General features: G+C 41.2%; 1 protein-coding gene across 1 annotated transcript in view; it reads right to left on the bottom strand.

Annotated features, from left to right (window-relative positions):
• LOC138844121 (steroid transmembrane transporter SLC22A24-like) overlaps positions 1–25,544 on the bottom strand; it is a 49,561-nt gene extending 24,017 nt beyond the window's left edge. Inside the window, exons 1-4 of the mRNA XM_070051006.1 lie at positions 24,995–25,544; positions 22,588–22,691; positions 17,893–18,047; positions 17,604–17,798 (exon numbers count right to left, since the gene is read on the bottom strand). Coding sequence (XP_069907107.1) covers positions 17,604–17,798; positions 17,893–18,047; positions 22,588–22,691; positions 24,995–25,396 — 856 coding nt within the window. The 5' untranslated portion in view covers positions 25,397–25,544. The remainder of the gene's footprint in view (positions 1–17,603; positions 17,799–17,892; positions 18,048–22,587; positions 22,692–24,994) is intronic.
• Between the last annotated feature and the right edge of the window lie 333 nt (positions 25,545–25,877).

Raw genomic sequence — 25,877 nt, 5'->3', positions numbered from 1 at the left:
TTTCCCATTTCAGGAAGCAAATAGGACACCAAACATACATGATCCAAAAAGAATCTCACCGTTATACCTTATAGTCAAATTCCCAAAAGTGCAACATATAGAACCAAAAAAGTATAAGAATGAAGCTGACATCTGATTATTTCATTATTGTATATATTCCCTGTCTATATTCCTACTTTTTACTTGTTGAAATTTGTGGTTGGTTTTGACTTAAGTCTGGGATCATGAAGTAAATTAAAATTATGTTATTGCAAAAATAAAAAAAAATAAAAGAAGGAAGGATGGGAAGTGAGGAAGGGAGGGAAGTATGGTGACCTTCTTAGAATTTTGTCTATGAATGGGCCATCAAAAAAGAAGGTACCTTTCTCTGAAGGGAGGAGAGAACTTCCGCTTTGACTATGGCCTTGTCTAAATAAGAGCGGAGTTGGTGAGCTCAAGAGGCTTTTATAGCCTTGGCAGCTCATGACTAGAGCCTGGGGAGAGTACTGACGTCATAAACAAGAGTGTCAATTGTGAAATCAACAACAGGAGTCACTGTGCACTTACTCCCCATCTTGGATCTCTGTCCTTAATGTGTTTTACTCTGTGAATTAACAGTATAACTAGTACTCAAACAGTACTTTATACTTTGTGTTTCTGTGTGGGTGCAAACTGTTAAAATCTTTACTTAGTATATACTAAGTTGATCTTCTGTATATAAAGATAATTGAAAATAAATCTTGATGAAGAATGGGATGGGAGAGGGAGGGGGAGATGGGATGGTTGCAGGTAGGAGGGAGGATATGGGGGGGCTGCTATAATCCAAAAGTTGTACTTTGGAAATTTATATTTATTATACAAAAGTTAAAAAAAGAACTTTGTCCATGAAATATTTTTAAAATTTTATTTATTTGAAAGACAGAGTTACAGGGAGAGATAGAGACAGAGAGAGAAGTCTTCCATCAGCTGGTTCACTCCCCATGTGACTGCAACGGTCAGAGCTGCACCAATCTGAAGCCAGGAGCCAGGAGTTTCCTCCAGGTCTCCTATGCATGTAAGGGTCCCAAGGACTTGGGCACCTTCTACTGCTATCCCAGGCCATAGCATACAGCTGGATCAGAAGAGGAGCAGCCAGGTCACAAACCGGAGCCCATATGGGATGCCGGCGCTTCAGGACAGGCTGTTAACCCACTGCTCCACAGTGCCGGCCCCTGAAATCTATTTTCTTCATATTAATAATTTTTTAAGAAAGAGAGAACTCCAAAATATGAAAAAGAAAATCTCCATGCCACTTTTAAATGAACTTCCATTAGGTTGCTTATTATTCATCAGAAATCTTACAGGCAAGGAGAGACACAGTACAAGACCGGAAGAGAAACTTCCCAATCTATAATACTTTATTCAGCAAAGTAATCTTTAATAAATAAAGGATAGTTAAAATATTTCTAAGACAAATAAACACTGAAGAAATTCATGACTAACTGTCCAGCCTTAAAAATAATAATTAAGGATAAATTACATACAGAATAAAGAAAGGTTACATCTGTCCTGACAGTGTTGGATACTATAAAACCTACCAGAAAAAGATCTAAGAATATTTGAAGCAAACAAAAGAAACTTTAAAGGAATAGGGCCAGAAAAAAATCCTTACTTATCAATAATATCCTTAAATGTAAAAGAACTAAATCTTCAATTAAAATATACAGGTTCTCTGAATGAATTTTTGAATGACTTAACAATAAACCTCCCCAAGAAAGTCTCTTTACAAGTAAATGCACACATACACTGAAAGTAAAGAAAAAGATGTTCCATGCAAACACAAACCAAAAGAAGTAGGAGTAGCTATGTTTGTATGAGGCAAAATAAACTTTAAAACAGAAACTGTAAATGAGAAAAAGAAGGTCACTATATGGTGATCAAGGGAACAAGCCAACAAGATGTTGTTATTGTAAATGTAAATGTAAATGCAACTATGCCAGAGCATTAGTTTAATAGAACAAATGTTATTGTTACTAAAGGGAGATGTAAGCTCTAATACATTGATATTGTTGGACTGTAACACCACACTTTGATCAATGGACAGATCATCCAGACAAAAAATCAACACAGAAACCACAGAACTTACACAAACTATTGACGACATTGACCTAATAATATTTATAGAATATTCCATTCTACAACTGCAGAACCCACATTCTTTTCATCAGCTTGTGCAACACTCCTTGAATAGACTATGGACTACAAAATGACTCTCAAGAATTTTTAACAAATCAAAATCATATCATGTATATTTTCTGACTGATAACCACTAGAATTGTAAATCAACACAAAAGAAGCTGAAGACACTAGGGCCTCAGAATGAGACCCTGAGGCATTTGGCTCTGACTAAAAAGCCCATGAGAGTTTTGCAGGCATGGAAAGCAAAGACACTGTGGCAAAAGGAAAATGACCTAAATGAAAGATCTCTGTGAGTGATCCCAGCAGAAAGAATGGGCCATCAAAGAAGGAGGTACCTTTCTCTGAAGGGAGCAGAGAACTTCAAATTTGACTATGGCTCTGTCTAAATAAGATCGGAGTTTGTGAACTCAAGAGGCTTCCATAGCCTTGGTAGCTCATGAGAAGAGCCTCGGGTGATTATTGAAGCCATAAATAAGAGTGTCAATTGTTAAATGGACAACGGAAGTCACTGTGCACCTGCTCTCCATGTAGGAACTCTGTCCTTAATGTGTTGTACTATGCAAATTAACGGTAAAACTACTACTCAAACAGTACTGCATACTTTGTGTGCCTGTGTGGGTGAAGTCTGTTGGAATCTTTACTTAGTATATACTAAATTGATCTTCTGTATATAAAGATAATTGAAAATGAATATTGATGAAGAATGGGATGGGAGAGGGAGTGGGAGATGGGATGGTTGCTGGTGGGAGGGAGGTTATGGGAGGAAAAGCCACTACAATTCAAAAGTTGTACTTTGGAAATTTGTATTTATTAAATAAAAGTTAAAAAAAGAAGCTGGACTTACCTCAAACGGTAGAGTTAGAAACATACCAGGGATTCCAATTCAATCCCATCAAAGTGGCATGTACCAATGCCATCTCACTAGTCCCAGTGATCAATTTCTGTTCACAATTGATCGTAATGATAGGACTAAGAACCAAAGGGATCACATAAACAAGAACAGTGTCTACAAATACTAGCTGATAGAATCAAAAAGGGAGAGAATGATCCAACATGGGAAGTGAGATACACAGCAGACCCATAGAATGGCAGATGTCCCAAACAGCACTCTGGACTCATAATCAGGCCTTAAGGCATGCGATCTGGCTGAAAAGCCCATGAGAGTATTTCAGGCATGGAAAGCCAAGGCACTGTGGGGAAAAAAAAAAAAACTAAATGAAAGATCTCCGCGAGTGAGATCCCAGTGGAAAGAACGGGTCATCAAAGAAGGAGGTACCTTTCTCTGAAGGGAGGAGAGAACTTCCTCTTTGGCCATGGACTTGTCTAAATATGATCAGAGTCGGTGAACTCAGGGGGCTTCCATAGCCTTGGCAGCTCATGACAAGAGCCTAGGGTGATTACTGATGCCATTAACAAGAGTTAATTTGTTAAGTCAACAACAGGAGTCACTGTGCACTTACTCCTCATGTAGGATCTCTTTCCTTAGTGTGCTGTACATTGAGATTTAATGCTATAACTAGTACTCAAAGAGTATTTTTCACTTTATGTTTCTGTGTGGGAGCAAACTATTGAAATCTTTACTTAATGTATACTAACCTGATCTTCTGTATATAAAGAGAATCGAAAATGAATCTTGATGTGAATGGAAGGGGAGAGGGAGTGGGAAAGGGGAGGGTTGAGGGAGGGAGGGGCGTTATGGGGGGGAAGCCATTGTAATCCATAAGCTGTACTTTGGAAATTTATATGCATTAAATAAAAGTTAAAAAAAAGAAGCTGAAGAAATTATACAACTAAATGGAATAGAAATAGCATGAATTAACCACGAACAATGTTTACTGGAGAAAGGAATAGGAAACTTAAACATTTCCTTGAAATTAATGAAAATAAAACATATCATATGTTGGAAAGTTGATTCTGTTGCCAGCATTGTTGTGCAGTGGGATAAGCCACTGCCTGCAAAGCCAGAAATCCACATGATTATCAGTTCAAGTCCAGGTACTCCACTTCCAATCCAACTCCCTGCTAATGCACTGGGCAAGTAGCAGAACATGTCTCAGTGCTTGGGCCCCTATCCTTAGGAAGACCAGTGCAGTGGAGGAGGTACATTGATTAAGTTACACTGCTAGAATTTTTGTTAGTACTTTATGGAAAGGAAAAGGAACCTCAAGTTGATGTTAAGTGACAATTAAGCAATTGAGTGCTAACTGATTCTTTGCTGTGTTCTTTCAACAGGAGGCTGGTAGAGTCTGCTCGGTGGCTGATTACCACCAATCAACTAGTTGAGGGCACCAAGGCACTTAGAAGGGTTGCACACATCAATGGAAAAGAGAGTGCTGGAGAGATCCTGACCCTTGAGGTGGTCTGGAAAGGGGAGCTAGTTACTGGGATAAAATGCCCTGAACTCACAATCACCCTCATCTGGGTTGTATTTTTGGGAGGACACAAAAGCACTCACTATAGCTTAATGGGCTAGGAAAGGATTATGAGTTAGCTGTTAAAAATGATGAAGAAAGGCATTGCAAACATCACAGAAACTGATTGGTAGCTGTGCAACGGTGACTTGATCAGCATAATCCTGACTGTTAATGAACAACTTAATACATTATCCCTCTTAGTAGTTTTTTTGTCTATTCTACTTAATATGACTGGTTTAATTCTGTAATTAATACACAGTTATTCTTAAGTGTTGAAATTTAACTGAAATGTGATCCCTGTTAAACATAAGAGTGGGAATAAGAGAGGGAAGAGATGTACAATTTGGGACATGCTCAAGCTGACTTGCCCCAAATGGTAGAGTTAGAAACATACCAGGGGACTCCAATTCAATCCCATCAGGTGGCATGTACCAATGCCATCTCACTACTCCAAGTGATCAATTTCAGTTCACAATTGATCATAATGAAAGTTCTAAGAGTCAAAGGGAGCACATAAACAAGTCTAGTACCTGCTAACACTAACCGATAGAGTGATCCAACATGGGAAGCGAGATACTCAGCAGACTCATAGAATGGCGGATGTCCTAAACAGCACTCTGGCCTCAGAATCAGCCCTAAAGGCATTCGGATCTGGCTGAAAAGCCCATGAGAGAATTTCAGGCATGGAAAGCCAAGACACTCTGGCAAAAGATCTCTGTGAGTGAGATCCCAGTGGAAAGAACAGGTCTTCAAAGAAGGAGGTACCTTTCTCTGAAGGGAGGAGAGAACCTCCACTTCGACTATGACCTTGTCTAAACAAGATAAGAGTCGGAGAACTCAAAAGGCTTCCATAGCCTTGGAAACTCATGACTGGAGCATGGGGAGATTACTGATGCCATAAACAGGAGTGTCAATTTGTAAAGTCAACAACAGGAGTCACTGTGCACTTACTCCTCATGTAGGATCTCTGTCCTTAATGTGCTGTGCATTGAGATTTAATGCTATAACGAGTACTCAAACAGTATATTTCACTTTGTGTTTCTATGGGGGTGCAAACTGTTGAAATCTTTACTTAATGTATACTAAACTGATCTTTTGTAAAAAAAAAAAAAAGAAATTATCAATTCCCAACTTGACTCTCACTGGGATTAAACATGACAATAGGTCTGATCTGATTTCATCATCATTTAAAAAAATCATCTATTATTTTTCACTTTATGTTTCTGTGAGGGAGCAAACCGTTGAAATCCTTACTTAATGTATACTAAGCTGATCTTCTGTATATTAAGATAATCGAAAATGAATCTTGATGTGAATGGAAGGGGAGAGGGAGTGGGAAAGGGGAGGGTTGTGGGTGGGAGGGACGGTATGGGGGGGACGCCATTGTAATCCATAAGTCGTACTTTGGAAATTTACATTCATTAAATAAAAGTTAAAAAAAAGAGCCTCGGGTGATTACTGATGCCATAAACAAGAGTGTCAATTTGTTAAGTCAACAACAGGAGTCACTGTGCACTTACTCCTCATGTAGGATCTCTGTCCTTAGTGTGCTGTACATTGAGATTTAATGCTATAACTAGTACTCAAAGAGTATTTTTCACTTTATGTTTCTGTGTGGGAGCAAACTATTGAAATCTTTACTTAATGTATGCTAAACTGATCTTCTGTATATAAAGAGAATAGAAAATGAATCTTGACATGAATGGAAGGGGACAGGGAGTGGATAAGGGAAGGGTTGTGGGTTGGAGGGACGTTATGGGGGGGAGTCATTATAATCAATATTCTGTACTTTGGAAATTTATATTCATTAAATAAAAGTTAAAAAAAAACAAATAAAATCAGAAGAATGCAATTATTGTCTTGTAAAATGATACTAGATTATAGGTACCACAATGAGAATTTAGAGCTAGATTGTTCAATGAATATTCCAAATCTGGTGCTCACTGGAGTATGCTATTGTGATTCAACTATTAAAAATTTCACTATGATGAACAGGATGGATTATTGGTGCAGCAGATATACTGGCATATGTATGATCTAGGATTTTTGAAAATTTCAAGAAAAATAATAACTAATAGGACGTTAGCACTGGATAGCTATAGCAAGGGACCATCAATGCAAAAGAGTAGACTCTGATAACAAGGTCAGAAGAGATGTTTACAGTAATGATTAAGATGCCTGTGTCCCACATCAGTGTACCTGGGTATGATTCCTAGCACTGGATCATTCTCCTGTATTCACTTTCTGTTAATGCAGATCCAAGAGGGTCAGTGTTGATTGATAAAGTAATTGGGTTCCTGAAGCACACTTAGTAGACCTGGATTGTGGACTCCTAGTTTCATGGTCATCCCAGTCCATGCTGTTGCAGGCATTTGGAGAATGTAAAAACAGATAAAAGCTCTCCGTGGGCTATTTCTGGCTCGCTCTCTCTCACTCACTCACTCTCTCTCTCGAAAAATATCACAAGGTTTACATATTGTAAAATCAGACAAGGATATTTTCTATCACGTGAAAATGGGGTGGGCAGCTTTGAATCACCACTTCTATACTACTTTCTGGTATTTATACTTCTGTGTAATCCTCTCTTCTCAAGAGACGTTTGCTTCTAATAAACAGAATAGAGCAAGAATCATGGTCTGCTACATCTATGGGTAGATTATAAAAGACTGTGACTTCTGCCATACTGGGTTCCCTCTCCAGCTACATACTTTATCTAAACACTGTCATATTGGAGGGATCCATATGACCATAAAGGAGTCCTCAGTTCAACCATCTGAGAGGAACTTCACCCTTCCAACAACCATGTGAGTAAACTAGCAAGTAGATCCTTCCCCAGTGAAGACTTGGATAATATCATAGCTGCAACAGCTGTCTTGATTGCAAACTGTGAGAGACTGTTAATAACGGACCAAGGTAATCCCTTCCTACATTCTTTAAAGACCCTATATTTTGAGGTCATTTGATTCATGCAATAGAGTACTCTATCTAGTGTTGGCACAGGGAGTGCAGTAGAGCTATTAGAAATAGCTAAAAATTTGCAAATGGATTTGGAATTAGAAAATACATGAAGGCTAGGAGGATTTTTCTGGATTATGATAGAGAATTCATTTAGGAAGTAACTTCAAAACGTAAGTGGAAAATGCAATTGGCCAGCACCGTGGCTCAATAGGCTAATCCTCCACCTTGCGGCACCGGCACACTGGGTTCTAGTCCCGGTCAGGGCTCTGGATTCTATCCCAGTTGCCCCTCTTCCAGGCCAGCCCTCTGCTGTGGCCAGGAAGTGCAGTGGAGGATGGCCCAAGTCCTTGGACCCTGCACCCGCATGGGAGACCAGGAGAAGCACCTGGCTCCCACCTTTGGATCAGCGTGCTGTGCCGGCTGCGGCAGACATTGGAGGGTAAACCAATGGCAAACGAAGACCTTTATCTCTGTCTCTCTCTCTCTCACTGTCCACTCTGCCTGTCAAAAAAAATGCAATTAATAAATTTGTGGGTGCAAGAAGTTTGCAATCTATGCTTAGTTTTTTTATAGTAGGCATATCTATGAACTTTTTGAAGACCATTCTGTTGCCTTGAATGATTCTAGCAGAAATTTGTGTATTCAGCAAGCTCCTTCTGAAGGTATAGAGTAAGTGATAAACATGTAAGAGAAAACACAAATAAAAATACAAAAATTCTGTAGTTACACTACTACACACTTAGGTAGTCTCATCCACATTTGGGCATCATTTAAATGTTATAATTATAGACTTTGAAAATAAGCTATAAGGATATTAGTTTTTCTTGGACATTTGGCAAGTAGCAATTTATTTATCATATAAGGGAAATGGAGTCATACTCAGAGGCCAGAAACATTGTGTTTTCTTTGATCAATATTTTATTCTATGAGACAATGTTTTCCTTTGTGGTTATCAGTTGCACAGCTACCAATCAGTTTCTGTGATGTTTGCAATGCCTTTCTTTTTTTGTTTACTTTTAGTTAATGAATATAAATTTCAAAAGTAAGGCTTATGGATTACAATGGCTTCCCCCCCATAACGTCCCTCCCAGGCGCAACCCTCCCCTCTCCCACTCCCTCTCCCTTCCATTCACACAAGATTCATTTTCAATTCTCTTTATATACAGAAGATCAGTTTAGCATACATTAAGTAAAGATTTCAATAGTTTGCTCCCACACAGAAACATAAAGTGAAAAATCATAGATGATTTTTTAAATGATGATGAAATCAGATCAGACCTATTGTCATGTTTAATCCCAGTGAGAGTCAAGTTGGGAATTGATAATTTCTTCTTTTTTTAAGAGAAGATCAGTTTAGTATACATTAAGTAAAGATTTCAACAGTTTGCACCCCCATAGAAACACAAAGTGAAATATACTGTTTGAGTACTCGTTATAGCATTAAGTCTCAATGTACAGCACATTAAGGACAGAGATCCTACATGAGGAGTAAGTGCACAGTGACTCCTGTTGTTGACTTTACAAATTGACACTCCTGTTTATGGCATCAGTAATCTCCCCATGCTCCAGTCATGAATTTCCAAGGCTATGGAAGCCTTTGAGTTCTCCGACTCTCATCTTGTTTAGACAAGGTCATAGTCGAAGTGGAGGTTCTCTCCTCCCTTCAGAGAAAGGTACCTCCTTCTTTGAAGATCTGTTCTTTCCACTGGGATCTCACTCACAGAGATCTTTCATTTAGTTTTTTTTTTTTTTGCCAGAGAGTCTTGGATTTCCATGAAATATTCTCATGGGCTTTTCAGCCGGATCCGAATGCCGAACAGAAGTTGATTTTGGCTTTGACTGCCTGTGCCTCCCGGGTCTTTTCCAGAAATTCTTTGCTGTGCCAATATCTGGAAGGGTTTCTCCAATGTTCTCTAGTAACTTGATGGTGTCAGGTCGTAGATTTAGGTCTTTAATCCATGTTGAGTGGATTTTTGTGTAAGGTGTAAGGTAGGGGTCTTGCTTCATGCTTCTGCACGTGGAAATCCAGTTTTCCCAGCACCATTTATTGAATAGACTGTCCTTGCTCCAGGAATTAGTTTTAGATCCTTGATCAAATATGAGTTGGCTGTAGATGTTTGGGTTGATTTCTGGTGTTTCAATTCTGTTCCATTGGTCTATCCATCTGTTTCTATACCAGTACCATGCTGTTTTGATTACAACTGCCCTGTAGTATGTCCTGAAATCTGGTATTGTGATGCCTCCAGCTTTGTTTTTGTTGTACAAGATTGCTTTAGCTATTCGAGGTCTCTTGTGCCTCCATATAAATTTCAGCACCATTTTTTCCAGATCTGAGAAGAAGGTCTTTGGTATCTTGATTGGCATTGCATTGAATCTGTAAATTGCTTTTGGGAGAATGGACATTTTGATGATATTGATTCTTCCAATCCATGAGCATGGAAGATTTATTCCATTTCTTGGTATCCTCTTCTATTTCTTTCTTTAAGGTTTGTAATTTTCATCATAGAGATCTTTAACATCCTTGGTTAAGTTTATTCCAAGGTATTTGATTGTTTTTGTAGCTATTGTGAATGGGATTGATCTTAGAAGTTCTTCCTCAGCCATGGCATTGTCTGTGTATACAAAGGCTGTTGATTTTTGTGCATTGATTTTATACCCTGCTACTTTGCCAAACTCTTCTATGAGTTCCAATAGTCTCTTAGTAGAGTCCTTTGGGCCCCCTAAATAAAAAATCATGTCATCTGCAAAGAGGGATAGTTTGAGTTCTTCCTTCCCAATTTGTATCCCTTTAATTTCTTTTTCTTGCCTAATAGCTCTGGCTAGAACCTCCAGAACTATATTGAATAGCAGTGGTGAGAGTGGGCATCCCTGTCTGGTACCAGATCTCAGTGGAAATGCTTCCAACTTTTCCCCATTCAATAGGATGTTGGCTGTGGGTTTTTCATAGATTGCTTTGATTGTATTGAGGAATGTTCCTTCCAAACCCAGTTTGCTTAGAGTTTTCATCATGAAAGGGTGTTGTATTTTATCAAATGCTTTCTCGGCGTCTATTGAGATAATCATATGGTTTTTCTCCTGCAGTCTGTTAATGTGGTGTATCACATTGATTGTCTTGCGCACATTAAACCATCCCTGCATACCAGGGATGAATCCCACTTGGTCTGGGTGGATGATTTTCCTGATGTGTTGTTGTATTCTATTGGCCAGAATTTTATTGAGGATTTTTGCATCTATGTTCATCATGGATATTGGTCTGTAATTCTCTTTCAGTGCTGCATCCTTTTCCGGCTTAGGAATTAAGGTGATGATGGCTTCATAGAAAGAATTTGGGAGGATTCCCTCTTCTTCGATTGTTCTGAATAGTTTGAGAAGAATTGGAGTTAGTTCTTCTTTAAATGTCTGGTGGAATTCAGCAGTGAATCCATCTGGTCCTGGGCTTTTCTTTGTTGGGAGGGCCTTTATTACTGTTTCAATTTCTGTCTCAGTTATGGGTCTGTTTAGGTTTTCGATGTCTTCCTGGTTCAATTTAGGTAGGTTCTATGTGTCCGGGAATCTATCCATTTCTGATAGGTTTCCCTGTGTGCTGGCATACAAGTCCTTGTAGTATTTTCTGACGATTTTTTTTTTATTTCTGTGGTGTCTGTTGTTACATTTCCTTTTTCATCTCTGATTTTATTGATTTGGGTCTTTTCTCTTCTTTTTTTAGTTAGTTGGGCCAATGGGGTGTCAATTTTGTTTATTTTTTCAAAAAACCACCTCCTCGTTTGGCTGATTTTTTGGAATGATTTTCTTGATTCAATCCTGTTGATTTCTTCCCTGATTTTAATTATTTCTCTTCTCCTACTAGATTTGGGCCTGGTTTGCTGTAGGTTTTCTAGATCCTTGAGGTGAATTGAAAGCTCATCTAGTTGGTGCCTTTCCAATTTCTTGATGTAGGCACCTATTGATATAAACTTTCCTCTTAACACTGCTTTTGCTGCATCCCATAAGTTTTGGTATGTTGTGCTGTTATCCTCATTTACTTCCAGAAAATTTTTGATTTCTATTTTGATTTCTTCTATGACCCATTGTTCATTCAGGAGCATGTTGTTCAATCTCCATGTGTTTGCGTATGCTCTAGGGATTCCTGAGTTGCTAATTTCCAACTTCATTCCTTTATGGTCTGAGAAGCTGCATGGTATGATTCTAATTCTTTTGAGTTTGCTGAGACTTGCTTTATGGCCTAGTATGTGATCAATCCTAGAGAAGGTTCCATGTACTGCTGACAAGAATGTAAAATCTTTAGCTGTAGGATTGAAAGTTCTGTATATACCTGTTAGATCCATTTGGGCTATAGTGTCATTTAAATCTACTGTATCCTTGTTGATCTTCTGTCCTATTGATCTGTCTATTTCTGAGAGTGGAGTATTGAAGTCCCCCAGTACTATTGTATTGGGGTCTAAGTCTCCCTTTAAGTCCGTTAACAAATCTTTTAGATAAACCGGTGCCCTGTAGTTAGGTGCATATACATTGATAATTGTTATATCTTCTTGTTGTATTGATCCCTTAATCATTATATAGTGCCCCTCTTTGTCTCTCTTAACAGTTTTTGTGGTAAAGTTTATGTTGTCTGATATTAAGATGGCTACGCCCGCTCTTTTTTCATTTCTGTTGGCATGGTATATCTTTTTCCAGCCTTTCACTTTCAGTCTGTATGCATCTTTGTTGGAAAGATGTGTTTCTTGTAAGCAGCAAATAGATGGGTTTTGTTCCTTAACCCAATCAGCCAATCAGTGTCTTTTAACTAGACAGTTCAGGCCATTCACGTTCAATGTGACTAATGATAAGTGGTAACTTTGCCCTGCCATTTGCCAAAGATAGGTTCTAATATATGCTTTGAATTACCTGTGATCTTATGCTGTGAGGTTTCCTTCCTTGGTTTCCTTCCTTTACCTTCTTTGATATTGATGACCGTGTTCCTGTGTTTCTGTGTGTAACACATCTCTAAGCATCTTTTGCAGGGCTGGACGAGTGGCGACAAATTCTTTCAATCTCTGTTTGCTATGAAAAGTCTTTATTTCACCTTCATTCACAAATGATAGCTTTGCAGGATATAATATTCTGGGCTGGCAGTTGTTCTCTCTTAGTACCTGGGCTATATCTCGCCATTCCCTCCTAGCTTGTAGGGTTTCTGATGAGAAGTCAGCTGTGAGTCTGATTGGAGATCCTCTGAGAGTAATCTGACGTTTCTCTCTTGCACATTTTAGGATCTTTTCTTTATGTTTCACTGTGGAGAGTTTAATTACAACGTGTCGTGGTGAGGATCTCTTTTGGTCGTGTTTATTAGGGGTTCTGTGAGCTTCCTGTACTAGGATTTCTCTGTCCTTCTCTAAACCTGGGAAATTTTCTGCTAATATCTCACTAAAAAGGCCTTCTAATCCTTTCTCCATCTCCATGCCTTCAGGAACTCCCAGAACCCGAATGTTGGGTTTATTAATAGTATCCTGAAGATTCCCGACAATATGTTTTAGATTTCTAATTTCCTCTACTTTTCTTTGGTGTGACTGTATCCTTTCCTGTTCTCTGTCTTCTAAGTCCGATATTCTCTCTTCTGCTTCACCCATTCTGTTTGTAAGGCTCTCTATTGTGTTTTTCATTTGATCTATTGAATTCTTCACTGTTTGAGGTAAGTTAGCTTGAGCATGTCCCGAATTGCACATCTCTTCCCTCTCTTATTGCCACTCTTATATTTAACAGTGATCACTTTTCAGTTAAGTTTCAGCACTTAAGAAGAATTGTGTATTGATTACAGTATTCAACCAAAAGTATTAAGTAGAACAAACAAAAAAAATACTAAGAGGGATAACATATTAAGCTGCTCATCAACAGTCAGGGTGAGGGCTGATCAAGTCACCATTTCTCATAGTGTTCATTTCACTTTAACAGGTTTCCTTTTTGGTGCTCAGTTAGTTTTCACCTATCAAGGAGAACAAGTGGTATTTGTCCCTTTGGGATTGGCTTATTTCACTCAACATAATGTTTTCCAAATTCCTAACAGGGATCACTTTTCAGTTAAAATTTAAACACTTGCGTATAATTGTGTGTTAATTACAGAGTGCAACCAATGGTACTAGAACAAAAAAAATACTAAAATGGATAAAGTATTACATTGTACATCAACCATCAGGACTAGAGCTGATCAAGTCACTGTTTCTCATAGTGTCCATTTCACTTCAACAAGTTTCCCCTTTGTTGTTCAGTTGTCACCGATCAGGGAGAACATATGATATTTGTCCCTTGGGACTGGCTTAATTCACTCACCATGATGTTTTCCAAATTCCTCCATCTTGTTGCAAATGACTGGGTTTCATTGTTTTTGACTGCTGTATAGTATTCTATAGAGTACATGTCCCATAATTTCTTTATCCAGTCTACTGTTGATGGGCATTTGAGTTGGTTCCAGGTCTTAACTATTGTGAATTGAACTGCAATAAACATTAATGTGCAGACTGCTTTTTTGTTTGCCAATTTAACAGTAGAGTTAGAAACATACCAGGCGATTGAATTCAATCCCATCAAGGTGGCATGTACCAATGCCATCTCACTAGTCCCAGTGATCAATTTCTGTTCACAGTTGATCGTAATGATAGGACTAAGAACCAAAGGGATCACATAAACAAGAATAGTGTCTGCAAATACTAGCTGATAGAATCAAAAAGGGAGAGAATGATCCAACATGGGAAGTGAGATACACAGCAGACCCATAGAATGGCAGATGTCCCAAACAGCACTCTGGACTCATAATCAGCCCTTAAGGCATGCGGATCCGGCTTTAATGCCCCTGAGAGTATTTCAGGCATGGGAAGCCAAGACACTCTGGGGGAAAAAAAATGAATGAAAGATCTCCACGAGTGAGATCCCAGTGCAAAGAATGGGTCATCAAAGAAGGAGGTAGCTTTCTCTGAAGGGAGGAGAGAACTTCCACTTTGTCCGTGGCCTTTTCTAAATATGATCAGAGTCGGTGAACTCAGGGGGCTTCCATAGCCTTGGCAGCTCATGACAAGAGCCTAGGGTGAATACTGAGGCCATAAACAAGAGTGTCAATTTGTTAAGTCAACAACAGGAGTCACTGTGCACTTACTCCTCATGTAGGATCTCTGTCCTTAGTATGCTGTACATTGAGATTTAATGCTATAACGAGTACACAAACAGTATTTTTCACTTTATGTTTCTGTGTGGGAGCAAACTGTTGAAATCTTTACTTAATGTATGCTAAACTGATCTTCTGTATATATAGAGAATCAAAAATGAATCTTGATGTGAATGGATGGGGAGAGGGAGTGGATAAGGGAAGGGTTGCGGGTTGGAGGGACGTTAATGGGGGGAAGCCATTGTAATCCATATTCTGTACTTTGGAAATTTATATTCATTAAGTAAATTTATATTCATTATATTCATTCCACAGTCAAACTCTGACTCCTACTTCACGCTGGGGAGTTGACTCGTGTGAGCAGCTGCAGTCTTGGAGTAGGCTAGCTGCTTTGCTGTCCTTTCTGCCCCTCCTGAATCTGCACTAAGTGCCCTTGCAACAGGGCAAAGCCACACAGCACACGTCTATTCTGCTACTAACAACACTGTAATCAGGGTCAGGGCAATGCGTACAGCAAAGGACAGATCCCCTGCACCCTGCAACTGGGGGAGTCAGCCCCAGAGCTATGCTCATGCACTCTGTGAGCCGTGGCTGCTGGCCAGGGTATCAGTAAGCCAAGGATGGAGAACTGGTGGTTTGGCAGCTCCTTGGCTCTGAAAGAAGGTAGGCAGTGCTGCCTGATGGCTCTGCAGGGGCATCCGTGGGCTTTGCATTCAGGCAACCTGCTTGGTTACTACCTGGGACTCTCAGAATGAAGGTGTGCTAACTCAGCTGGTTTTTGGACTGGGTGTGATTGAAGGGAGCAGCCGTGAGCTGCCATAAAAGTGGCCTTGATAAAATAGAAAAACAGGAACTGAGACAAACAGTTCCAGAAACAGTCATGGGAAATGGGGGAGTAAACTGGTTCACAGAATAAGCAGTTGGATACTACTCAGAGATACGGGCGACAGAACATCCTGTTATGTACATAAGCCCCCTCCCCTGTGCTTGCTCAAGCTCAACAAAGAAACCGCAAGGCACGTAAGGCACGTAGCCACCCGTTTCTCCTCCTCAACGACCCCTCCCCTTGTAGTTGCCCAATGAACTTACGCCACCCTGTAATATGTTAATCTTGTGGTTTTGCCCTTTAAAAGCTGTGTGAAAAGATTGCTCGGGGCTCTCTCTCTCTTTCCCGCTGCTTGCAGCAGCAGAGGGCCCATTTGCGCAAATGAAATAAAACTGCCTATTGCTTTTTGCATCGCCTGGTCTGGAGTCTGTGTTTCTGGGGTCGTCACAAAAGGGCACCACTTTTTGGGGTCCTTCATGATGAACTTCTGGGGGCAGTTGTTGGCTGTTTTAAGGACACTGAATGGATGGATACTCAAGAAGGCACTGTGCATGAAAGGCCAGAGTGGAGGAAGGCATCACATGGGCTGGGCTATTTCTCTGGGGCACTGTAGCCATGTGTTCACCTAGAAGCTCCTCCAAAAGTTTCAGGGCCTGTGAGGGCTCCAGACATCTCCAGCGGCAAATGCTTCAGATTTCTGTGGCATGAGTAGGAGTCCTGCTGATCATTTTCCTGTCAGTGTCCCTTCTGCTATAGAGTTTCCTGAGTGTTGGGATTCTGAATGCTGTGGGCTTAGTTTCCCTTTTTAAGGCCCTTGTGTATCTCCATGCTTGCAATATCACTCTCACTTCCCTTCTCTGTGGGGAACCACAGGCTGGCCACCTGTGGGAACTTCCTCACTTGGCTGTTTGCATGGCCTGTTGTAACAACTTGTGCAAAACAAGTTAAGGAAGTGCTGGCTGCTGAGAAAAACAAGTCAAGGAAGTGCTAACCACAGGATGTCCTGAAGACACAAACAACCCCGATGGAGCAAGATGGACTTTCATCCTGAGGCACTATGTGCCCTTCGACTTGATTGGACTGTGCCTGCATGGACTGCATGTGAACAGACTTGCCATTGGCTGGGAGCGTCCTGCTAGGGGAACCTTGGGTATATAAGGGGGATTATATTGTGCAGAGCGAGGGCTTGGCTTCTTTTCTTTCACCTTGCATCTGGATGAATAAAGTTCCATGAGAACCGAGTAAGCAGCGATCGTGTCTTTACTATGCTGGACTCTCGCTGGCGAGTGTCTGGCACTTCTCCCCTCCAGAAGTCTGCCTCAGACACTCCAGTGAATAAGCTGTTTTTTTTCCATCATGGGCAAGTCAACATCAAGTCAAATAGTCTTTGAAATGAGTTTTTAGGTAAATCACCAGACAGGTCAAATGATGACAACTTACTGTGAATGAGGCTATGAAATACTCAAACCCTGTTCTCCTGCTAATACTAAGAATGTACACGATATTTTTTTCTTCAAGGCTATACCATATATGGAGAGTAGGAAATAAAATTTGGATATTTTTAAAATACTCAAAATTAACTATTCTAATGGGATTCAGATATTTTTCTTGAATGAAAGATTCACTAAATCACTGCAGGCCTGAAAATGGTGATTCTTAGTATGTTTTTAATGTTTTTTGTTTGTATTAAGGGCCCAATTTTTGTAGGTCTTTCACTTTAATTTTCCTAGAAGGTGCCTCCATGCCATTTCTCAATGCTGCAGAAAGCATACTCTTCTTATGTGAAACACTTACAGAGAAGCTCATTGTCTTTAGTGCAGTGTCACTTACATGGACAAGAGACACCACACAATATCCATGTCATAGTGCCTTCCAAAGTTACATAATTAATGTCATTGCTTCATCACTCCATACATATTGTTTCTATTAAAATAATTTCATAAATAGTTCTTTGTACTGTACTGCAATGATGACTACCAAGTCCCAGTCTCCATTTTGGATTCCCATTCTCTTCCCTCTTCTGAATTTCAAGTAGTTCAATGGTTATTAAGAGACCATGGCTCAGTGTCAGGCTAGTACCAAACATGTTAAATCTCAAGATTTTCCTGTGTGTTCCCACAATAGTTTCCCCATGCTAGTACATACCTGGAGAACAAGGAGAGGACAAACAAGGGTATAGACACAGTCAGATGCAGTGTGTGCCAGTCTCGAATGGCAAAAGCTAATCCTCCCAAGAGTATCTGCCCAACGCCATAGGCATATAACATCAGTGTTACTCCTAAATATTGTGACTTGGCAACTGTCCACTCTGATACTGAAAAATAAATACACAATTACTTCAGTCAAAGGGCAATTTAAAGGTCAATTCAAGGCATAGATACAATGAAAACCTTAAATTTTGAACTTACCAAGAATGAAAGAGTTTGCCATAACAGTTGTGGCAGAAAATCCAGCCAAGAAGCGCAGAATGTAGAAGATGAGGAAGGTGGGAGCAAAGGTGGCACAGGTGTCCATAATGGCCGTCTGGAGGAGACACCATGTGTAAATCCCCTTCCTTCCATACCTAAGAAATAAGATTATTTAGGAAGTAAATATGTGTGGAAAAAAAGAAAAAAATAGCACATCTTACAAATCATGATAAATGTTTCACATTTGGAACACTGCATTGGAGGCTATTGGAAAAATTTTATTTGCAAAAGCAGAAATCACAGATGTGATCCTCCTAGTCCATACAAGACCATTATCAACTCTCTGTCAGTCAACAATCACCGGAAGACTTTTTCCATATGAAAGGCAATGAATTATGAGTAGTTATCCCAAAAGTTTGTTATACAAATGTATGCATTGAATATAGTGAGTATTTGCCTTGTGTTTAGACCAGCGATGAATGAAATCAAGAGATCTGTGCTTTGTCTCTGAACCATCAACACAAAGCCTTTTATAAAATAAGGTACCCATTAAACCACTCCCTGGTCAGATAGAACATTGTGCTAGAAATGAATCCCAATTTGTGCATTCTGTTAACCCCTACTCCCAATAAAGCATATAATTTAAAACTTAAAATAACATATATTAATATGTTTGGTTTCTATTTTAAAAATAGGAATAATATAACATGTGATCCTATGTTATATATATTGTTTCCTGGATATTGATGCATGTGATGATAGCTTATTTTTCTTATTGTTGATACAAATGTACTTGTGGGACAGGCATTACGGTGCAATGCTTAAGCTATCAGTTGGGATGCCTGCCCTCCAAGTAGGACTGCTACCTTGAGTCCCAGGCATTCTGTTTCTCATGCAGCTTTCTCATAATGCATCTTGGAAGGCAGACAATTATGGCTCTAGTTCTTGGGTGACTGCTGCACATACGGGAGACCCAGAAAGATTTCTGGGCTCCTGACTTCACCCTGGTACAACCTTGGCTGTTTTGGGTATTTTGGGTATGAATCAACAATGGAAGATCTCTCTCGCTTGGTAACAGCCTTTTAGTAATGAAAACACACTTAACAAATAAACTCAGATGAATATGTCATATTTTAAAATTATACTGCTTAAAAGTGTAACATAAAAATACGCTTGAAGAAAACTTATTCAGATATTATCTAAACTGTTTCATTCATTTGCTCACCTACTCATTCTACAATTTCAATTGTAGTACTGAGGTTGGAGTTTGAAAACTAGGGGCAGAGATCTCAGGTGGTTAAACAGGGAACTACATGTTGACTTTGACCACAGGAAGATACCAGAAGAATTGGGGAGGGACCATATTCCAGGGGAGAGTTGGAAAAAAATTTGTAGTGCAAAGTCAACAGAATAAGGGAATAGACAGAATGGAAAGCTAGGGGCAAGTTAATTCTGTACATGTAATATGTAACTGTGTAAGCTCAAAGTCATAGCTTTTAACAAAGACAAGTGAATGGCAATGAGCTTCTGTAGTTCTCTGGCTGTTCTAGTAAGAGATATCCTGTCGCTCCCCCTCTTCGTGGAGGAATGACACAGGACCCTGCGTTGCTCTTTCGTCTGCTCGGCCCTCCCCGGGTTTGCTGCTGGTTCTTCCCGGGTTTGCTACCGTCCCTTCCACCTCCGTGGAAGGGCGGTTCCCCCTGCCACCTTCCCCACTTCCGCGGGGGAGCGGCACACCGCCAGCCGGCTCTCTCGGGGGCTGCACAGGTGTTCCTTCAGATAGATGTTCCTTGGTGCATGTTGTCTCTCTCCTCCTTTATAGTCCTCTTCCACCAATCCCAACTCTGCTACCCACACGCCGAGTACGCTGCTCTCCTCCAATCAGGAGCAGGTCCTGCTGTTTATTGGTTGAACTGGAGGCAGCTGTGTAGAAGCTGTTTCCTCCTCTCCCAGCGCCATATTGTGGGAGAGCAGATGCATAGAATAAGTCTTAATTCCAGTAACTTAGTCTAGTCCGAGTTGCTCCCAGTTGCTCCCCAAAGATCCCCCTTTCTTTTTATTTTTGGCGTTGAAACGTACCTGTCTTCGGTGCCCCACGGCACACACTCTGCTCTGCTTGCTAGAGTTGCCCACAGGTGCTTACAAGCCCTACCAATCAGGCAAACCGAATCCGGGTCCTCTCTTCGCCATGTTGTGAGGAGGTTTTTAGGCGCTGATGCGTGCCTGTGTTCGGTACCCTGCAGCGCATGCTCTGCTCTGCTAGAACTGCCTGCAGGTGCTTACAAGCCCTACCAATCAGGCAAACCGAATCCAAGCCTTCTCATTGCCGTCTTGTGGGGAGACTTATTGGTGTTGATAACGTGCCTGTCTTCAGTGACCTGCAGCCGCCCACAGGTGCTTATCGTCTTACTAATCAGTCAGACCAAATCCAAGCTCTCTCATTGCCGTGCGTGTTGGGAGGCCTTATTTTTCTCTATTTCTCTATCTCCAGGCATTCCTATTTCTCCTATTTTACTTCTATCTACCAGCATTCTTATTTCTCTCATTTTACTTCTAAACTTCTGTTTCTCTTATCCCTGCAGCTTCCCGGCGCCCGCCCCGAGGCTGCTTCTCGGCGCCTCGCCCCGCGGTGGCTTCCCGGCTCTGATCCGCTTCCCGGCGCCCGCCCTGCGGCGGCTTCCCAGCTCTGCGCGGCTCGGCTTCGCATGCTCAGTGGTCTCCACGCCCTTCGTGCCCGCACCACAGCCTTAGCGCCAGCCCCGTGTTCCCTATCTATTCACGCCCCGTGCTCTCTCTGCACACGGTGGCTTCCGCGAGTCACACAGCCTAGCTCACGTTTCCGCCACTGGTATTCAGTCTAAGTTCCCCGGGCTAACCTGGCGAATTCAACCTAGCTCACGTCTGCGCCTTTCTGTTTGGCTTCCCGTCTTTTGCTCCCTGGGCTAATCTGACGGATTCCAACCTGGCGGCCCACGTCTCTGCCTCTGGTTGCAGATTTTTGCCCCTTGTTCCCCGGGCTGACTTGAAGAATCCCAAGATAGCTTACGTCTCCGCTTCAGCCTGCCCCCGCGGCTTCATCCTCCCTAACATATTTTTCTCTACCAGGTATGTTTCCTAACTTTTCTTCCAACAACATTCCCCTCTCATTTCTCCTGGCCTCTTCCCACAGTCTGTATCCAAGTCTAAGTTTCTTATAGGTTTCACTTTCACTTTCAACCCGCAGTCCGTATCTGAGTCTAAGTTTCTTCTTGCTTTCACTTTAAATCCTAACTTCTTTCCCACAGTCCGTATCCGAGTCTATGCCTAGGCTTTCGATAGCTTCTTCCGGCACCTTTTCCGTCCGGCTTTTCCCTAGGCTCTTTGCTAGTCTCTCTCTCCAGTATTTTCCCACTTCTTCCCGTTTCTTCCCTCCTAGGTTTCTTATCTGAGTCACGGCACCATTATGTCGCTCCCCTTCTTCATGGAGGAATGACACTAAACCTGCCTAGGCTTCATATCCGAGTCACAGCACCATTATGTCGCTCCCCGTCTTCGTGGAGGAACGACACAGGACCCTGCGTTGCTCTTTCGTCTGCTCGGCCCTCCCCAGGTTTGCTGCTGGTTCTTCCCAGGTTTGCTACCGTCCCTTCCACCTCCGTGGAAGGGCGGTTCCCCCTGCCACTTTCCCCACTTCCGCAGGGGAGCGGCACACCGCCGGCCGGCTCTCTCGGGGGCTGCACAGGTGTTCCTTCAGATAGATGTTCCTGGTGCATGTTGTCTCTCTCCTCCTTTATAGTCCTCTTCCACCAATCCCAACTCTGCTACCCACACGCCGAGTACGCTGCTCTCCTCCAATCAGGAGCAGGTCCTGCTGTTTATTGGTTGAACTGGAGGCAGCTGTGTAGAAGCTGTTTCCTCCTCTCCCAGCGCCATATTGTGGGAGAGCAGATGCGTAGAATAAGTCTTAATTCCAGTAACTTAGTCTAGTCCGAGTTGCTCCCAGTTGCTCCCCACTATATCCTTAGTGACAGGCTTGGTTGTCTCTTTCAGGAGAAGCTGTTCAAGACACAAGAAATCTCTAACTTCTTATACCAAACCATGCCATCATAATTTCTTAAGATTATTTACATTATTTTATGGCTGCAAAAAATACCTATTGTACCTATTTCACAAAGATCAGCTCTCAGGTTATTGCCGTAAGTTTTACCACCATATCTACCTAAATCTCTTTCACAAGAAGAGATTTTACAATAACTACCCACTGTACATGTGCATCTATGCTGCAACGCAAAGTGATGCCAGTCTACAAGTGTCCATCCTCAGTGACCTCACAGGTTCCAGGTGTTTCATATCATTGCCAAGGCCAACAACATTATTTCACAATTTTGTGGTTTTGAACATGCCTCAAATACTCTACCTGTCCTTGCATTGAACTAACTCCAATTCATAAATTCCATACTCTCCAATATCCTTTCAAAATCACTCATGAAACTTGCTTGAATCTTATTTAGATGTCTCTTTATGTCTCCTATTATGCACACAATGAATAGATTTGTCATAACAAATTATAATATCCAGGTCATGTAGCAAGTATGCTTATTTTTGTAACTCCCTGAAATCAGACAATTAGGTGAGTATGTAGCCCAGCATAAAGGGCACAGTGTGATGTGTGGATCATGTGATCAACAACCCCAAATAAAGTGAGGTGACACTTACCTGTCTGAGAGATAGCCAAATATCAGACTTCCCAGCAGCGACCCACTCAGGAACAGGGTTTGAACCACTGATTTTTGTGACTGAGATTCACAGACGAGGTCCCACTGGAAGAGCAAACAGCGTAGCAGAGTGTTAGGAGAGCTTCAGCCCTTTGGTGGAGCCTGACCACAAACTCCTCCATATGATACACACGGGCTCCTGCTATGGGGTTCTGCCTTCTTCTCCAATTTCATCTACAGTCACTTCCCTCTGGTTGCCCACACTCTAGAAATACTGAAACTCATATCAACCTTTCAAATGCCACTGCCTCTTTTACGCCATACCCTTCTGATAATCTGTTACCATGTGTGTACACAACTTCAGTCATTTTTCTCCTAGAGCACCAAATCCATTTACTGTATTACTGTTCAACACATTTGTGAGGTACCATAATGAAAATCACATAAAATGTAATTTTAAGAAACTAAATTACCAAAATATATATACTTAGGAAAATCCAGTTTTTTTCCTTTATCATGTCACTAACATGTTATTCAATAATTTATGCTTAATTGTTATAAAATGTTTGGTTTTTCTTTTTAAAAATTTTCATTTTAGATGTTTGAAAAAATAAAGCTAGAATTTTAGTCATGTGAAAAGTTCCCATATAGCCCATTCCCAGCTTCCACTATTTTTTTTAATTTATTTGACAGGTAGAGTTATAGACAGTGAGAGAGAGACAGAGAGAAAGGTCTTCCTTTCGTTGGTTCACTCCCCAAATGGCTGCTATGGCTGGTGCTGCGCTGATCCAAACCAGGGCTAAGTGCTTCCTCCTGGTCTCTCATGCGGGTGCAGGTGCCCAAGCATTTGGGCCATCCTCCACTGCCTTCCCGGGCCACAGCAGAGAGCTAGATTCGAAGAGGTGCAACCAGACTAGAACCTGATGCCTATATGGGATGCCAGCACCAAAGGTGGAGGATTAACCTTGTAAGCCATGGCGCTGGCCCCAGCTTCCACTATTTTTAACGTCAAATATATCTGCCACAACTCATTAGCAACTCCAAATTTTTCCTGTAGTTTTTGAAAATCCAAAATCCCTCTGTGTCTTGCAACTCTCCCAATCTTTAGTAATCAACAACTATTTTTATATTGAGGTTTATTTTAGCTCCCATATATGAGGAAGAACATGTAACATTTGTATTCCTGTGTCTAACTTATTTCAATTAACACGATGTCTTTCATTTTTATTCAGTTTGATGCAAATGACAGGATTTCATTCTTTTTAAATAACTGAGTGGAATTCCATTTACTTTGGAAAATATAACTAATTACATATTTGAAAGTCAAAGTTACAGAGAGTTAGAGAAAGACACACACAGAGAGAAAGATCTTCCATCCACTGGTTCACTCCACAAATGGCTGTAATAGCCAAGGCTGAGATGGGGCAAAAGCCAGGATCTGGAACTCTGTCTCAGGGGCCTAAGCACCTGGCACATGTTCTTCTGCTTTCCCAGGAGCATTAGCAGAGAAGTGGAGCAGTGGGCCAACAAATCAGAGCTTACATTGGATGCTGGCTTTGCAGGTAGCATCTAAACCCACTCAGCCACAATGTTGGCGCCCATATTTATTAATTCATGTTATGATGGAAACCTGGTTGATGTCAAATCCTGGCTACCGTGAAGAGTAATGACCGTGGTAGAACAGAGATGACTTTTTGAAACAATTATTTCAAGTCTTTTGGATATATACCCAGTGGTGAGTTTACTAGGTCATGTGGCAGTTCTCTTTCTAGTTTTGAGGAAGTCTTATACTGTTGTCCATAATGGCTGTACTAATTTACATTCCAGCAGTAGTGTGTAAGAGTTCCCTTTCTTCCACATTCAGGGCAGCCATAGTTACTTTATGTCTTTTTGATAATATCCATTCTAACTGGATTAGGTTTTGATTTTATTTTCATATTTGTAAGAGCTAGTAATATTGACCATTTCCCCAGCATATCTGTTGGCCATTTGTATTTGTCATGCAAATCAGCTAAAGAGCTTCAACAGGACTGATGCCTCGGTCTTATGTATACAGGTACTGATTTACTTGCACTGTGCATCAGTTTTGCAATCAGTACTTAGTAGCACTGACCTAGCATAAATTTTGCCTGTAGCACTTCAATTACTTTTAACATTTAGGGTTATCCTCTCTATGTAACATGATATAGTAGTAGGTTGAGGTATAGTTTGTTCAATTCATTAACCTCCATAGTAGCACCCTTGATATTGTGGTACAGATAAGGAATTGCTAACTGCTGAAGGAATGAAGACTTTCTTCATTTGATAAAATAAGCTGGTAGAGAATTCTCAGTCCATTCTTTGTGTTAACTCCAAACACCTTCAGTTCACATCACTTCTCTATAAAGAGGTTAAATGAGGACTCTTACCTTAGTCACAATGGTGGAGGAGAAGGAGCTCTGATCGTACACCCAGCCATCCACACAGGGCTCTGTGTCTGACTCACTTACATTGGGGAAGGTCCTGTTCAGATGAAGGAGCTGCCACTGGGGATGGGTGAAGCGACGGCACTTCTCTGGCCTCAGGTTTGAGTCCAGCGGGATGGAGACTCTCAGGAGGGCGTCTTGGCTGAGGATGTCAGAGGCATTGCCAGAGGCGGTGTGGTTGTCCAGGAGGGGGACCCAGCAGCGATGCCCAGGGATGGCTGCAGTGAAGTTCTCTAACAGAATATGAGTGTATGTTATAACATTGGTGACAAAAAAGAAGGCAATCTGAAGGATCTGAAATCTCCCCAGACTTCCAGCTTGATCCAGGAGCACGTCGAAGCCCATTGAGGCTGAGCAGGTTGTCTCCAAGGTGAAGCACAGTGACTATGGAGATAAGTTCAGAGGAAGAGAATGTTTCCTTTCTCCAAGTCCTCTAGTGCTGTGTTGATCTTGGCCCCACTTCCTCAATAGGCCCAGTCTCTGCACTGCAGAAGAGCAGAGATAGGAGTTTCCACAAATTCTTTGATGTTGGCAGCCAACAGGTTAAAAAAAGTCACAGATGTAATTATTTTACTGAGAGATGTCAGTTATTGATGACTGACCCTGCTAAAACACTTCTCCATGAATTTTCGTGACCCCTGAACTTCAAAAGATTGGAGCAGACTCTCAGCTGGAAGGAACTTCCATATGACCTAAAGTATACAAGCTCAATGTCTGTACTTATTTCCAGAGAAGGGTTGTTGGAGACTCACAAGTGAAGTGCCTGCTGGTGTGTCTCTCAAGCATCATAGCAGGACTTTTTTTTGGGTTAGAAATGGATTCAGAC

The sequence above is a fragment of the Oryctolagus cuniculus genome, chromosome 1, assembly GCF_964237555.1.
Source record: "Oryctolagus cuniculus chromosome 1, mOryCun1.1, whole genome shotgun sequence".
Classification (NCBI taxonomy): domain Eukaryota; kingdom Metazoa; phylum Chordata; class Mammalia; order Lagomorpha; family Leporidae; genus Oryctolagus; species Oryctolagus cuniculus.
This window is presented reverse-complemented; position numbering and strand designations above follow the sequence as displayed.